Source organism: Lepisosteus platostomus, chromosome 12 (assembly GCF_059453375.1).
Source record: "Lepisosteus platostomus isolate fLepPlt1 chromosome 12, fLepPlt1.hap1, whole genome shotgun sequence".
NCBI classification, from domain to species: Eukaryota; Metazoa; Chordata; class Actinopteri; order Semionotiformes; family Lepisosteidae; genus Lepisosteus; species Lepisosteus platostomus.
Genome location: NC_142622.1, coordinates 16,464,080 through 16,481,192, shown reverse-complemented (window position 1 = coordinate 16,481,192; position 17,113 = coordinate 16,464,080). Strand labels below are relative to the sequence as shown.

Sequence of the window (17,113 nt, the reverse complement as noted above, 5' to 3'; positions counted from 1 at the left end):
ATACTGTATAAGATTTATAGTTCAAAGTAACACATGTGGGAAGTTACAAATAAGTTATAAGTACAAATGATTAACATAAAGATTAGTCTGTGTTGAATCCCCACCAAAAAGAAAATGAGATAAAAGGTTGTTCACTTATAGCTTCAGAGTGCTGTCTAAAGGTTAACGTGATGTTTGAAGAGAAAAGAGTTTGAATATTAACTTGATGTTTAAAAAGAGGTCAATTTTGAGCTGGGACAAAGAGCTTAAAGGTTTTGTTCACATGTTAAGTCTCTTGGCTGCCCTTCAATTTCCTTCAATAGAAAGGTCAGCACAGGGGACAAGTACATCTAGCTAAAAAAGAACATGAGGTAAAAGTAAGAAGACTATTCAGAAGTGACATTTTCGGCACAGAAGTGCCGGGAAAACTAAATAGAAGAGTCGGTGATATTCTGAAGCCAATTCACTGACATCCATCCAGAAAAGCTGGAAAGCAGATTTTTATCTAACAAATGAGCAAGATAGTTGGAATGACCTTCTCCAGTTTGTAACATTTCATGTGGTCATTTTCCTCATCAGCGACAGCAAACTGTGGTGATTATTATTATTCTGTGATATTGAGAAACCTTTTTTTGTAGACAGCCTTTGCAGAGCTCTCAGAGCTTGTAAGACTTTCAGCCTGTGGTTCTGTAGGTTTTCAGATCAAGAAGGATGAAAGAGAAATGTGTTCTATCACTTATGCAATTCTGGTTAAACTCCGGCAACACTGATCACCACAGACATGACACAGTCATTTCATAGAAAATACATGGGAAATCATGGCAGACGATACATTTGTACACTTTTAGATTCAAAAAGTATTGTTAAGCTGAATCTTTCAAGTGAATGTATTGTCTGGCTGGATAGGTAGAAGGAGGTTTTCCTATGATTGACACCAGAAGTGCCCTACCTAGGCTAGCAGCTAAGGCTCCAATAAAAGCATTTGTGTTCAAACAAAGTGATAGCTATTTTAAATTTCTTTTTTTTTCAGGGGCCTACAAAAGAGAACAAAGTCCAATAAGGCAGAAATAGGCCTGGGTTCATCCTATCAATTAAGAGCTTTCCTAACACACGGAGGCACTGTTACAAGAGGAACTGCCTGCAGCAGTCAACAAGGCAAATTTCATATCCCTGGCTCATTATCTGCCTTTCCTGTCTGGCTGGTTTAATCACCCGGTAATAACTTCCAGAGATCACCTTGATGAGGTACGTGCTGGCACAGGCCAGAGTGTGTCACCACATGCTGTCTCGCCAGCGAAAACACTGGCCCCACAGAAGTCAGAAACAGCGAAAGCTAATCCCTCAACAGTGGTTGCAGTTGGCCCTGAGGAGCAACAGGACTGTCTGTCAGTTCGGATCAGTTATTTCAGAAGAGAGGAAGACAAGGCACATTGCTGGCGATTGCAAAAGCCTCTTCCTAATCAGCGGCAGAATTAAGCTATCCAAAGTGAACTGCTCTTTAACCTGTAGGCCTTTTCTTTGTTTCCCTGGTTTTGTTGAGAAAAGAAACGTCTGCAGCCCGTGGGAGTGATTTACCTGCAGAAGCTCCCCAAATGTGCAGTCACTGTTAATTTCTCTTTACAATGTGTACGCCCACCAAGCAAACACTCTGAGAGCTGGAGCTCAGCCGTGAGAGCATGCTCACTGGTTTACAGGACCCAGCCAAAGCCGTACAGCGAGGATGATCTCACGATGTGGGCTAAACTTCTTTAGCGTTGAGAAAGACGCACAATATTTTTGGGGTACATTACAATAATTCCAAGTTGGGGTCTGTTTGCCAAAAGTCACTGACAGTCATTTTTTATCTAAGTTGCTGGAGGCAGGAGTGGTGGGGGCATAACTCTGTCACCCCAAACTTTCACAGTACACAAGCTAACAGATCCCAAAGTTCCTGTTATCTTGGGGAAACAAGCAAGCCATGGGACTCACAAATGGAACAATGGGATGTAAATTTTATGTGTCATAATGTGTTATGTGTTTATGTGTCAAGTGTTTCTTTCTCCTCAGCATTCTGGAGGCAGAATCACACACGTTTATTTATTCTTAATACATTCCACACAGACTTCTTTTTAATACAATCACATTCAGACACAATGTGATAACAGCTAGCAGCCATATCACCCTGCAACTCTCAAATGACAACCCACCAAAAGCTCAGCAGGTGTGAGCCTGGTTACTGGTGGAAGAGTTGTTAGTGGGGGCAGTAGGGGGCACTCAACCTGCAGTCTGGGTGCGTCTTAATGCCCCAGTACAGTGACGGAGACACTATATTGTAAAAAGGCGCTGTCCTTTGGACAAGATGTTAAACCAAGGTACTGACTCTCTGTGGTCATTACAAATCCCAGGATGTTTCTTGAAAAAAGTAGGAGTGTTACCCCAGTGTCCTGGCCAAATCATGGCTTCTTAATAATTCCCATCTCTCAACTGGCTTCATCACTCTGCTCTCCTCCCCACTGATAGCTGGTGTGAGGGGAGCATTCTGATACACTATGGCTGCCGTCGCATCATCTAGGTGGGTGCTGCTCACTGGTGGTGATGGAGGGGAGTCCCCGTTACCTGTAAAGCACTATGAGTGGAGTGTCCAGACAAGCTCTACATAAGTGTAAGGAATTATTATTATTAAAATGGCCCTTCCTGGTAAGAGGTTCCTCGCAATTACCACTGTAACTGAATCTTCCTGAGTGGACCTGCCTCTCATAAAGGACTGCTCTTCCCCTTTCCCTGCTGCACAGGGTCACAACTGATTGAACCCACGGTCTGAGGGCCCAATGAGTGTTCAGACCTGTCAACAGTCACAAAATGGACTTACCTTGCCCTCTGGTGGCCGTTCTTTGTAACCACACACCCTGTGTGTTTAGCGGATAGGATATTATAGCGTTAATTTGAGGCGCTTTCATGCCCCAGAATTCTCCTAGTTTCATGTTTACCTTGTAATGTCATTCTCAAGGATTAGGTCCAATGTGCAGCATATTAGGTACAACATAGAGGAGCCACCTTTTTAGTTGTATGTTTAGTGCAGTAATATCCTGCTCTGCATAATGAACAGCAAAGGAAATGCACGAATTTGGAGCATGTGAATTTCAGCCAGGCGTTTTGTATTATAAAATAACGCACTGTTTAGTGTAACAGTTCTTAGGGTTTCCGCCCTTGCTGCTCCTGCCCTGCCAGTTCGTCCGTCACTGCCTGGGCGCGAACCCGGGTCTCCAGCGGCACGCAACAGGGAACTTGCCAGCTGAGCTAAAGGAGAACTCCCCCAGCCCAGGCGGCTGAGATCCCTGTAATACCCTGTCAGCCCCTGCCCTGCTGCTGCCAGGTACTTGCTTGCTCATCTGCTTGGTGGAAGTGCCGAGAGATGCTTGAGCTAACCTTATGTCACTCCCCCTTGCATTGAGCTTCATGTGCAGGTAAATGGTCCCACCCCCAAGAATCTGAAAACCACCCTTTGCAAGGACACAGCAAGAAGACAGCTACCCGCATCTTCCCTGAGAAGCGCAATAATCAAGGATAGTGAGGATTCTTCATCAGGGTCCTCTCGGATGAGGAGTATCATGTATCATGTGGGTCTCAAACTAGTTAAGGTCTTTCAGCCAAAGGGCCAGTCCCCATGGTTGGTCCTTCAGTTCCCTCCAGCCCCCAGAACAACTCTCAGCTCATTGACAGGGCTCCATGAAAAACAAGCCTTCTACTTCACAGCCTCCAAGCGTGACTCCATGAATGAAACATGAAGCAGCAGGGATACGGGCAGCCCAGAAACACCTCAGTCCCTTGCAAAGCAGAGCTGCCACTGCCATGCTTCTTAATCCCACTACCTATACCACAGTGCAGGATATCCCACTACCCACACCACGGTGCAGGATTTCCAGTCAAGGGCTGAAAGTTGTGCCACTTCTACCACGTCCCCAGCCCAGACATCCTAAAAGGTGGTGGAAAATTCCTTTGGCTGCCCATGCATGCAGTTTGGGCATCTTGCCATTTCCACGGATCACTGCTCTGCCCTCACTGACAGGTCTTGTCAAATGATAGGTGCCCCCTGCTCCTCCCTCACCTGGGGGCCTCCAGTCTTTCCAGGAGAGAAATCTTCACCTCCTCCACATCTTCATAAATAATTGATCCTGAAACCTCATGGCCCCATCACGTCGTCATCCTACTCCATCTACCCACTCAGCCTCTTTATCATCTTTCTTCTCCATGTCTCTTTGTCTCCTTAAAAGCATATCGTGCGCATCTAAAAAAATGCACATCTTAAAAAAACATTTACTAGTAAGTGGATTTATACAAATTCTTCAATAGCAGAAAGAAATGTTCACATCAGTATCAAAGAAATAATATATTGTGGCTAATAATTCTCTCCTCTAGTTGCCTATTAATATATACTGTGAATGTTCCGAGGAGAAGTTAAGGATTCATGGGTTAGTGGTAGAATATAAGCAGACTTCTATCGCGCTGTAACCTGTTAAATCTCTTCTTCACGTAACTGTTTCTCCAGAAATACAAGGTAAATATTCTTGAGCTTTATTTATCAAGTAGTCTTATTTTCAGTCATTTTTCATTGTGTCTTTTGAAAGTGGAAGTCTTTAGATTACATTGTTTAACATGTTTGGTTTAAAAAAAAAAAACGAGTAAGACAATACCCACCAAGGTGACATTTGTCATTTATTTCACTTTAAATAGAAACTCACATTACAGAACAAATTATACAGAAAAGGAAGACTGTAAAGCGAGACAATTTTATTACTAGAGTGAAAATTCATGGATATGAAGCCCTGACGGGATGCTTATAAAGATACTTAGTCTGTGCCAGCAGCCTAAGCAGTGGAACAATGAAATGTAGATTGATGCACTGGGGAGCATATTCATGTGGACATCGGTGGTCCTGTTTGACTACCAGTTGCAGTGGGGCTGACAAAATCAACAAAAATCATGATACTTTAACTCTAATACTAGCCTACAACAAAATACAGTCTCAAAGAAAATTGTAATTTATCCCATTAAAGCAATAACTTCTTCTAACTTTAATTAGAAGCCTTGTAAAAGTATCTTGTGTAGGAATATCTTAATTAAAGTGAAATTTATCTATAATGTGACATCCCATCTCTGCGCAGAAATTTTGTCAAACGCCATAGTCACTGACTATAAAATCAAGCACTCATTATGCACTTTAATAGTTTGCTCGTCATGTCTGCCTTTACAGAGACTCCTGTCACCACAGACACTGTGTTTACTATAGACCTATGCCAAACTTCCAAGTGTAGAAATGAACACTCATCCTTTGAATAACTGTCATTAGATTTTGGATCATGATGCCGGGTGACTTCAACAACAGTTAACATAAAGGGAGGCTTCCAAGCCAAGGTTTTCTTTCTGTCTCTTCTTGACCCCTTAGGATTTACTCAACACGTACTATATCAGAACTCACCCCTTCCAAAACACTCACCCTCGAATTAGTTATTACCAGTGTTGTGAAAGTTCAAAACTTTATAATTGTTAATAACCTCCAAGTTATTATGTTCATTCACATTACCTTTGAGGTTGTAGACCTTAGCTCAATCAGCCATCAGAAGAGAGATATTGTAAGTTGACAGATAAATCCCACAGATATGACCAGATTTAATGGTATTGTCAGTACAAATCTAAGGTGTTTAGAGATTACAGATGCAGATATATGCCATTATTCATAAAATGTATGGAATGGTCAAAAAGATTTGTTTTAAATGCCAAACACGTTTTTAAAATGCTACCGTCTTAAGGTATGTAGAAATTTACTAGCTGCAAGTGGTGAAGTATATTAAAACCTGATAAAGATCAAGATAAAGCAAGTGAGTTGAGTTGACAGCTGGTTTTCCACGCTGATGAGAATAGGTGGCGATGTGGTCCAGGATTCTCTTACTTTTCCACAGAAGAAAAATCGTGTAAGAGCGAGGCAGAGGACAGGTGACGCAGTGACTGAAATTCAGAGGAAGCTTTCCGAGAGAGAGGGGAGCAGAGGAAAGCTGATGGAGTCGAGGGAGAGAGAGAAATAGAGGACTGGGCAGGAGGAGGAAGGAGAGAAGAGATGAACTTGAGGCCATTTTTGAGTGTGAGGTGACATTAAGAAATTAGGTTGGATATGTGTAGAGAAACCTAATGTTCCTCTGCAGGAGAGAGCCCGAATTCCATTTCAGTTCAGGAGCACAAACACAGATGTCAAGGAGCTGATGACCTCCAACAATTAAGTACCATCTTCCATAATTAAACAGAAGTACTTCAAATGCAAATTCCATCTTCAAGCGTAATTATGCTTGGACATGAGTGTGGACATGTTTACAAACATCTAGAAGGAACTAGTGTGGAAAAAAAAAACAATAAGCTGAATTATGAAAACATGTAATACGTCTTTGTGAATTATTTGACCTAAAAAGCATACATTTTTATCTATGGCAGATATCTTCATGGCAAAATAAAAATAGACAACAAGATTTTTCTAAACAGCATCTAGTTAACTCCCATGTCAAATGGGAATGATTGAATGAGAAAGAAACTGAATGTTATGACAGTCTTATTAGCATTATGATTTGTAAATGTCGCCTCTTCTGTGACAAAGAAAAACAGGTGTTTTGTGCTTTAGTGTTATTGGGTATCAGTTTGTACTGTAAGCCTGTCTTCATTCATACTTCACAGAAACAGGAGCTGTTACAGGAAGGCTGAGTCTCATTAATTGGTCATTCCAAAGTGGTTGGGTGTATAATCAGAAATAATTCATTAAAATTAAACAATGATTTTATACAAAATGAAAACATGTATAAGGAATAGAGTATCACTATTCTACACTCCCCTTGTTTTTCCATATTAAACAAGAATAAAAAAGGAACTATGAACTGTCAGAGCAAACTTTCAAACTCATTTATATACACAAGTCCATGTATGATCCAATCTTTTTGTTAGATATAGGTAAATCAGTAGAATTCGTATTTGCAGTTTACAAATATTTAGGATTATTTTATAACCTTTGTCAGTAAGTATAGTTTAATGATTTGCATTGCATTTTTTTTAACGTGATTAATGCCGCAAGCTGAATGGTACCAATACTCGTCCGTGATCCTATGAGGCACTGCCTGTTTGTCCACATCAATCATGTGAGGAACAATGTTTTCATTAATAATGAATAGAAGACCTTTTAGTGATACTACCACAGTCAAGTTTCATTAAGTCTTACTGCCTCAGGGTCACTATGTGAAACAGGTGAAGCTGTCACACTGTGGCACAGAGGAGGTGTTCAGTGACAAAGAGACAGCTATCAGACATGTCCCTGGATTTCTTTGTCAGAAACCATAAAGGAATTAAAATATCCATAAATACTGTATTTATCATATGGCACTAAAGTGAGTAGGTGACTGAAGTTATACACACAAAATGGTGTCCAACAACACCAAGTAGAAACTTGGCCTTTTATTTTTTTTAAAACCAAGATAATCTGTTGAGGAAATGTGAGAAATAACTTTTGCTCATAATTACCATTACCATTATGAGTAAAAACAAATATTATAAAATGCTGTACACGTGAAAGAGCCTTTCAAGTATATTTTAAAGTGGGAAAAATCGCATTAACAGAATTATTGAACAGCTGGATTGGTCTGGGCTTCGAATTTACATTTATTAATCGGAAAAACTTCAAACCACCAATTCCCTCCCACTCCGTTAAGCTCATCGGTGAAGCGGTGATAGATTAAACACGCCTTGAAGTTGACATTCACTGACTTCAGTTTCAACACTGCGCAACGTCAGCCGTTTAAACTGCTGTTAATACTAAGCAAGTGTCTGGTATTTACATTCTGCAAAAACGGTAAGAACCTTTCGCATTTTAACTTTTCACATATCAAAAGAGCAATAAGGCTAATGATTCTCTCATCTGGTTACCTTTGTTAATGCTGTGAAAAGAAGTTGAAACTCATCGTGGAAGTGGTAGAATATAACCAGACCTGAATCGCTCTGTAACTTGTTAAAGCTCTTTTCACGTAATAGCGAAGCTACAATCTCCCGGGACACAAGAAGGCTTCACAGCCGAAACATTGTGTTTTCTGTCTTCTCTTTTCAGCATGGAATAAAACTATTGTTCCTTTGCATTCTTAAGCATGACATGGGTTTAATGGACACACAGTCCTTAAGAGCTCTGTGCCGGGAAGCAATGAAAGTATATTCAGTACAGAGGAACTTGTACTTCAGCCGTTCAGTGGCCACAATAGCTATACATGGTGTTGTCTTGTCCATGCTCGTGTTGCTATATGGACCTAATTCCAGTTGTCTAGACTAGCCTAGCAAACCTTATACCAGGCAGCCTATACACTACCTGTCAGTTTTCTGCAAAAAGGCAGGTCTTAAGGAAAAGGCAATGTTTTACTTGTGTCATGCTGAAGCACTGCATGCTTATGAAAATCCAGTACCCATTTCGCTTGAAGAAGCTCTTGCTCATTTGTAGTCTTGCAAGAAGTAACAGCATGTTCCTTTTACAGTATATCCAGGTGATGGAAAAGCCTTACATCTTAGCCACTGCTCCCGGTCATGCCGATGGGATCCATAAGAGCTTTGAAACCATTGTGGAGAAGCACTTCACCCTCGTCTCCACTGGCGAGTTCACCAAGAGCAGAGAGCGCTTTGCAGACAAGATCCAAGCAGTGTTCATGTGGAATGCTCTACCTGAGATCGACAGGGATCTCCTGCGCTCCCTACCTAACCTGAAGGTGGTGGTCAATGGAGGGGTAGGGGTTGACCATCTTGACATCCCTCTCATCAACAGCTTTGGGGTAAAAGTGACCAACACCCCACATATTGTTGATAATGCTACTGCGGACTTAGGCATGGCCTTGATGCTGGCATCAGCCCGCAAGCTTATAGAGGGTAACTTTCCTCCTTCTGTGACTCTTTCAGAATTTTCACTATGTTCAGTGGTATAATTGCTACTTCTTCTGTTGGTTTTGCTAGCTAGGTTGAATGCTGTGTCTCAGTCTGCAGGGCTTAAAGCTGTCAGGCAGGGAAGAAGTTCCCTGTGATCAGACAGACTTTATTCAAAACTGTGGCTTTGAGGCACTTAAGTTTAATTTTAGTTACTTTTTAGTTTTAATTTTAGTTAACTTTACTTCAGTTTTAGTTAGTAGATGAACAACAGAAAATAATGTTTAGTTTTACCATCATAATGATAGCAGTGTTTGCTTCCCAAATGATCTTCAATCATTTTTTTCTTAATTTAAACAATTTCTGAAACCAAACATAAGGCAGTTTTCTGCCACAGTTTCTACTTATCCCATTGGACAATTATGTTGAGTTTCATTTGTATAAGGAATGAACTATTTTTTGGGCCATGGGAATCTTTGCTTTTTTTATTCTTGGCATATAGTTACCTAATTTCTCTTATTTTAAAGTTGGACCCTCAAATATCACAGTCAACCAGCCCTGTGTAAAACTAAAACACTTCAGTTTACATAGACATTTGAGGAGAAAGGTGGGTCTTTCTTCATCAATCTTGCATCACTTACATTATGTCAGGCCGTTTATAGTAATCACCTGCTGTAAAAGAATGATGAAAATGCTTCCCAGAAGAAAAAAACTTTGTCAATTTAGGTGTGCATCCAACATATGGTATCCATCTCCATCATCTACTGTACCTTAAGTAGAAGTTTTTTATATCAACCTCTCTTTTGTTGTGACTTATTACCTGAACTCCTCTGCTGTGTAGGCAGCTTGACCTCTATCTAAATGGGGCCAGGAGGTCAGTGGCACAGCTATGTTGCTAGAACATGTGTTGTTGCAGTTTACTATAAACCTTCATGTGAATGGTTTTGGCACTTGATGCTCTGTTTTGTGTTTTGGTCTTTATGACATGACGTAGTGTTCTATGGTATGGTTTTGTGGTGACGTGATATTGTGTTTCGGCAGGTTATAGATTTTCTCTTTACCACGAGACAAAGCACCTCCCAGAAGTTGCCCTCGGCATCGATGTTAGCGGTGCTACTCTCGGCATCATCGGAATGGGCAGGATTGGATATAAGGTTGCTCAAAGAGCTCACGGATTTGAAATGAAAATCTTATATCACAACCGCAGTCGGAGGTACAAGTACATACAAATACATCAGTGCATCATCCAGTCTGCAATCAAATACAGCACCACCCTCATTATACCAGACTAATAGGGGGGAAGGTGTGCCCATTGTTGCCAAATGTCCATTAAATAACTGATCCATTTGCAAATGAAATTCCCATTTTAATTTGTGGCAATCTTAGATCCCACTTTGCATTCTTAGCATAACATCATGATGCTGGGTGACTTCAATATACTGTACACAAGGGAGGCTTGCAAGTCAAGAGCTTTCTGTCTCTTCTTGACTGCTTAGCATTTACTAAACACCTATATGACCCCACCCTTTAATTAGTTAATACTAGTGGTGTGAAAATTCAAAAGTTTATATTTGTTAATAAGCTCCAACTCTTTATATTCAATCACACATTCCCTTTGTAGAGCGATTTTGAACCTTGACGGATAAACTCTTCAGTTGTAACTAGATTTAATGGTATTGCAAGTACAAATCTCAGTGGTTCAGGGATTGTAGGAGAAGAGTAAAGTATTAGTCATTCGTATTAATAAAATCATTAATAATAAAGTAATGTCTAATGTCTAATGTTTAATGTCTACATACCATTCAAAGGAGGCTGTTTTTGAGTGTGAGATGACATCAGGAAAGGATGTTAGATAAGAGAAATGAAACATTTTATTTCAGGTACAAAAATACAGTAGTTAATGAGTATTCAAGCTCTAATAACAAAGTACCATCTTCCATAATTAAACAGTAGTACTGTATTGAGTATTGCCCTCTGTGTCTGTCACTGAGAGTTGTCTCCACGCAGGAAAGTAGAGGAGGAGAGAGCTGTGGAAGCGCATTACTGTGAGAAGATGGACGAGCTGCTGCAAAAGTCTGATTTTGTCATGCTAGTGGTAAACCTGTCGCCACAGACACACAAGTTGATAGGGGCCAGGGAGCTGAGCCTGATGAAGCCCACCAGCACACTCATCAACATCAGCAGAGGTAGGTGCTTGAATGAAAAACACACAAAGACAGAACCCTTCAAAAATGCACATTTTCAGGTTTTGGTAATGTTATCAGGAATTGAAAAGAAACATTAAATAGCACATTCAGATTTCATTTTTTAAGCATAACATAGCACAGTCTTGACTGTGGATATTTAACAAACTTCTGGAAGGAAGTCAGTACTGTGGGAAACAATATCAATAAGCTGCATTATGAAAAATGTATTACAGTATTTGTGGTTGGTATTTCTAAACAATTCTTTGACCGACAAAGACAACTTCCCATGCAAAGCTACCAGCACAACATAACTGAGCAAAAGAATTAAAATGAGTTTTGCTCCAAAAAGTCAGTGGCAGATATTTCCGTGGCAAAATAAGGACATTAATTAGCCAAATGGCAACTTATTTACCCCATGTCAAATGGGACTACTTCTGTGACAAAGAGAAACAGATGTTTTGTGCTTTAGTGTAATTGGGTATCTTCCTAGGGTCTGAGTTGGACCTGATCAACAGATGGACAGGTGAATGTATCATAGGAGCTTGTATTGTAAACCTGTCTTCATTCACACTTCACAGCAGCAGGAGCTGTTACAGGAAGGCTGAGTCTCATTAATTGGTCATTCCAAAGTGGTTGGGTATATAATCATTGACTACTCAAATAAACATTCATTAAAATTGAGATTTATTAAAAGTAATTCAAATTAAACTGACTTCAACAGGTGTAATCATACCCCTCTGTGGATGCCACAGGCAGTTTGTTAGTCCTCGTGCTGATGTGAAGAAATAATTCAGTAATCATCTAATAAGAAGAGGGAAACAGAAGCTGTCAGGGGACAATAGTTTTATTACTCCTTTTCATGTGCTCTCGCATACGGCCTAGTTTCCATATGTAAAAATAAGTGTTTTAACTGGCATGTTTTCCAGCTGGCTTGTTTAAGTTATGTATTGTTAAAGACAAACATGTTCTCCTTCTTGGCCGAAGGCTTGGTGGTGGACCAGGATGCCCTGGTAGATGCGCTTCAGAAAGGAGTGATTGGAGCTGCAGCTCTGGATGTCACTTACCCTGAACCTCTACCAAGGTCAGTCTGTGCAAATCACCACCTGTCATTGCTCTGTCATTGTAGCCCTCAGTTCCTTTCTGTTCCCTGCTTAACCAGGGGCTGTGGTGCCACTGGAGGTTAAGTCTGCAGCTTCACAGTTCTTGTGTCCAGAGTTCAGTTTCAGCGTGGCCTGCCTTCTGTGTGGTTTGTGCATGTTGTTTTTGGATTTGTCAGAGTTTTTTCTGAGTGCTCCTTCCTGAGTGATGACCCTGGTATTTCAACTGTGATCAATATATATGTTGCCTTGGTCAGGGCGACTGATTTACTTGCGCAGCTCAGCTTCCTCAGCCAGTGTTGTCTTCTCTGTATAGCAAGAATTTGATGGTGACAGGCAGTTAATTGATTCGTAATCGTAAGCGGAGTTTAAGTTTTCTTATCTGGAAAGCCAAATCGGGGAAAAGGACCACCTTAAAGGGGCAACTAGTGACACAGAATGAACACTTCAAAAGTTAGTGGCAATATCACAACCTGTGGAGCGATACCTAGTGACATCAACATATTGTGCTGCGGTTCTTTGCCCCTATAGAGATCACCCCTTGCTCGGGCTTGAGAATGTAATTGTGCTGCCGCACATGGGAACCCATACTTTTGAGACAACCCAGAAGATGGTGGAGAGAATGGTCATTAATGCCCTGGCTGTTCTCAGCGGAAACGCAGCCCCTGATGAGATGCAGTCATAATGCCAGGGGTGGGCAGGGTTCTGCGTTGGATCTGGAGTTTCAGGAACCCAACACTCAAGAACTGGACCTGCCTAGCACAGCACTGGAAATAACCTGACACTGTGTTCTTCTTGTACTGTAACTATGCAAGTTCTCTGGGAGTTGGAGAACAGGCCTGTCTACAATCACATGTATCTCATCAGTTATAGATGTGTTATAGACATGTTATAGATGTGTAATGGACACAACTGTTCACCTGAGCACAACTGTGGGTGGCTCCCTTGTTATTGGTAGTTAAAGCTGATTTCAGGATGGTTTCAACAGTTGTGAAAATCTCAAAGGATAAAACCACTCTATGACATTGCCTGAAAGCACAGTGAAATCCTAATAATAGTATGATTTTTTTTCTGTTTCTCTCTCATACAGGTTTTATGCTTATGGTTTTAAATAATAATCCTAGTGTAAAAAGGTTAACATAAATTTAAATATAACGTACAAATTGGAATGACTAATATCTGTGTGTTAAAAAAATTAAGATTCATTCATATTTTACATGAAATGTATAATATGTATGTGCAAAGTCACAGCGTCTCTATTCAGGAGTTGACGCTCTTGAGTAAAGTAATAACAGTGTGGTGCAAGCACTTGTTGGGTGCAATAAGATTTCAGTTTTCCTCCTTGTCGAATTCCTGTGAAATTATGCAGGAACAAATGTTGTCCACTAGAGGGGAGTCTGAGCCACTTGTACACAATTGTAGACCGTCTGATTTCGTACATTCGCTTTTACTTTTCTAATGATATTCTATGCTATTCATACTCTTGGCAATACATTTTGTCTTTTACTTTGGTTTATCTGTATGTCTAACGTGCACCTGAAGATTATATACTTTATTTCCACAAAATACCTCAGATTAAATTATATGTCAATAATTTATTATTATAACATATTATAACATCACCAAAAATGTTAGGATATTTTCTTAAATGTACATTGTAAATCAACATAAATAAAAATGTTAAAACTTTTGTCTTGCATGTTTTTCTGCGATGACATGTCAAAGTGTTTCATATTGTGAATTATTATTGCAACTCTACTGCAGACGTTCTAGGTCCTGACCGGTTAAGTGATTAAAAAACTCAGAATGAAAACCTGCCTTAAGGAACAGAATATCACTGTCCTATGTTCCTCTTGTTTTTCATGTTAAACAAGGATGAAAAAAAGAACTATGAACTGTCAGAGTAAACTTTATAACTCATTCATATACACACGTCCCTGTACGTTCCACACTATTTTTTTTGTAAATAGTTAAATCAGTAGAAATCGTATTTGCCACTTGCAATAACTGAAAAAAAAATTGATGAAGGTCGATTTATTTTGGATTTTGGAAGTGAATAGTAGTGTTACAGGGTGAATGATCCCAATACATGTCTGTGATCCTATGAAAAGTGGCTGTTTGTCCACATCAATCATTTGAGAAACAATGTTTTCATTAATAATGAATAGGAGAGCTTTCAGTGACATTACCACAGTTAAGTATCATTAGGTGTTACTGCCTCAGGGTCACTGCATGGAACAGGTGAAGCTGTCACACTGTGAGTGGCAGGGAGGAGGTGTCCAGAGACAAAGAGACAGCTGTCAGACTTGTCTCTGTGCTGACAGGGAGCAGTAACCATGGAGACAGCTATGGCCTCTGTTGGCCAAGCCTCCTGAGACCCCACACAGACTGACCTGGCTCTGTTTTGAGTGGTGCAGCATTAAAAACATAAAATACGCTGCAAAATACCTCAATAACAAAACAAAAGAGTGCCTGAATGAAGATTTATAGATTTATAGTAGTAGGAAGAGAATGCTTTGAGCAGTCTGTCCCATGATACACTTCATTCCCAAAACATCAGATTTGTTATTGGCAGCTCCCTCTAAAAATAAATGAATTAAGGATATATCATATTACCAAAGTGGGTCCACAGAGTGTCATGCTATAAAATGAGGTGACTTTGAACATATTTTAAGTGCTTTCCTTAAATTGTGAAATAGTTTACTCAGGTATCATGGTGGCAAGACAGTTAGCACTGTTGTCTTACAACTCGAGGGTTCAATTCTGGACTCCTTCTGTGTGGATTTGACATGTTCCTCTGATGCTATCCTTTCTTTTCTCCTTCTAAAAACTTTCTGCTTGGGTTGTTCCTGCACACTTATCTATGTGTTTTCCCTGCACTAATCTAGCCTCCCGTCCAGAGTGAATAAGCAGCTTTCTGACAATGAAGATAATTCTCCTCAGGGCTAAGACTTCAGAAATACTATTGAGTCTTTTTGTCAAAATGTAGGGAGTACAAATTGTGAATTTATTTAAAATTTAAAATGTTCCCTCTTGTTTGGGGATAATAGGTGCAAAACGTGGTTTACAAGGCTATAATGAAAGCCTGTCATTAAAGATGCCTTTGGTCACTTTGGTTTTTTTTTAAGTAAAAGAACACTGCAGATTCATCCGTAACTGTTTTCAGCAAACATAACATAAATAACTTTTATTCTAGGAGTAACTTACACGCCCGTCCCCCCTTCATAACATCACAAAAGTCCTACCCCCTACCGGTCCTAATTCCTAACGTCGTCAAAGTGTGATCATTGCATTGCGTTACTGTGTACTTTTCTCAAACTTTCAGCTTTACGGCAAAGCTAGTACAACAGGCCTATTTTACAAATCTCAATGCGTCCGCCGATCGCTTTAGATGCTATTTTGAATACACCCCTCTGTGTTCAAGACACAAACTATATTTTGGTAAAAAAAAAAGTAACTTCTTCCAAAACTTCCGCTGAGGGCGCGCACAGTCCTGAAACAACCGCGTCCTCTGCTGCGGCGGAGGATACACAGCCCTCCGCCACAAGAGCAGACAGATTTGGGGAGTGTTTGTATCCTTGCTGGGGCGCGGTGATGTCATCGCAAACTTCACTCACTCCCCCATTCAGAGGCGGTGAGTTCTACTGCTCTTCATTTCGGCTTTCCTGAAACACAGGCGAGCTAGCAACCGAGTGCTACGGATCCTCGGGATACAGTCAACGGAGAAACTTTCAACTTTCTTTTCTTCCGCTCACCACACAGGACAGAGGAATTCACTGACAGATCTGCAAGCCCTGGTTTCCGAGGGCGAGTGGGAACTTCTGAAAGTAACCAAAACAATGAACAGGAGTTTTAATAAATCCCAGTCCTTACGATACTTGGACTGCACGGCTGTTGAAGTAAAAAGCAAGGTAAGGATTTGTTTTATCGTGGCGGGGGTACCTCTGTTTAGTTAAACTCCTTATTTACTCGTCTCTTATTTTGTGGATGCTGCAAACGATTGAGATCTTTAATTGTAAATGAGTTCGCTCGCACTTACTAAAGTGCAATTTGGAATTGCGCATTCCTGTGTTTTCGAAACCAATTACCAGTTGGTAAATGTTTGCAATCCATCTCGGTTAAATGCTCTCCCTCCCTTTTTAGAAATCTTTGCGGTTTTTGCTGAGCTCTTACTGCGCTTTAGTGATGTGGAGTGCGAAAAACGCACGCTAGGCAGAATCCGTGTTTAAACAGCCAAGCTGGGACCTGGATGAATTTGCACGCACAAGCGAAGGATTTCGCCTGGTAGCGAACGAGATGGCAGATAAATGGACACTGAGCTCCCACGATTTTCAGGAAAAACTGGAAATGAAAAGGCTACAAGGAAAGGGCCGAATAAAACACGTATCACCCCCCACCCCCAAAGAAACCCCGCTACGCCTTTCTATTCAGAAACGAAGATAACTGCCGTGACTTGTTGCCGGAGGAGCAAATCCAGCGTGCTCTGTGACTCAGACTGGGGGTTTAATTCGATAAATGTTTTTTTACGATTTGGCTGCTTGAACCTGCTTATGCCCAGTGACTCATCTCTCGGAGCGGTCTTTGTCAACCACCTGTATTCATTCTTTGGCCGTATTGTCCAACTTCTCAGGCGTATTCCAAGAAACTAGGCTATCTTGTCTGGCTGTAATTAGGCGTCCTGTTGCTAAGCTATGGTGTTAAGATATGTTTTGCTTCTCGACATAATGCTTAATATTGATAACACACTATCCCAGAACAGGGTAGATCAATTTCCTAATTGTGATGTTCTTTGGAAAGTTGTCTTTAACTTTCGAAACTCCCCCCCCAAAAAAAGAACTAGCGTTTTGCTGTTCTCGTGGGTCACACGAGCCGCCATTAATAATTATATCTATACCTTCATACCTGCGTCGAAACCACGTCGAATTGGAAATGCGCTGCAATCCACTG

At 40.6% G+C, this 17,113-nt stretch overlaps 2 protein-coding genes across 3 annotated transcripts in view; both read left to right on the top strand.

The window, feature by feature from the left end:
- The first annotated feature begins 4,436 nt into the window (after positions 1 to 4,436).
- LOC148651183 (uncharacterized) lies at positions 4,437 to 13,856 on the top strand. 2 transcript variants are annotated; one of them, XM_088601172.1, is made up of 6 exons: positions 4,437 to 4,513; positions 8,505 to 8,889; positions 9,925 to 10,096; positions 10,891 to 11,069; positions 12,054 to 12,150; positions 12,698 to 13,856. In XM_088601172.1, exons 2-6 carry the CDS (start codon positions 8,517 to 8,519, stop codon positions 12,849 to 12,851), a joined length of 975 nt encoding a protein of 324 aa, XP_088457298.1. In that variant the 5' UTR covers positions 4,437 to 4,513; positions 8,505 to 8,516; the 3' UTR covers positions 12,852 to 13,856. The 2 variants fall into 2 exon arrangements, with proteins under 2 accessions (XP_088457298.1, XP_088457297.1); XM_088601171.1 differs by lacking the exon at positions 4,437 to 4,513 and adding an exon at positions 7,692 to 7,837.
- Positions 13,857 to 15,417: 1,561 nt separating this feature from the next.
- LOC148651182 (partitioning defective 6 homolog gamma-like) overlaps positions 15,418 to 17,113 on the top strand; it is a 57,076-nt gene continuing 55,380 nt past the window's right edge. The window contains exon 1 of the mRNA XM_088601169.1: positions 15,418 to 16,077. Within this exon, the coding sequence (XP_088457295.1) occupies positions 16,006 to 16,077 (72 nt within the window). The 5' untranslated portion in view covers positions 15,418 to 16,005. The remainder of the gene's footprint in view (positions 16,078 to 17,113) is intronic.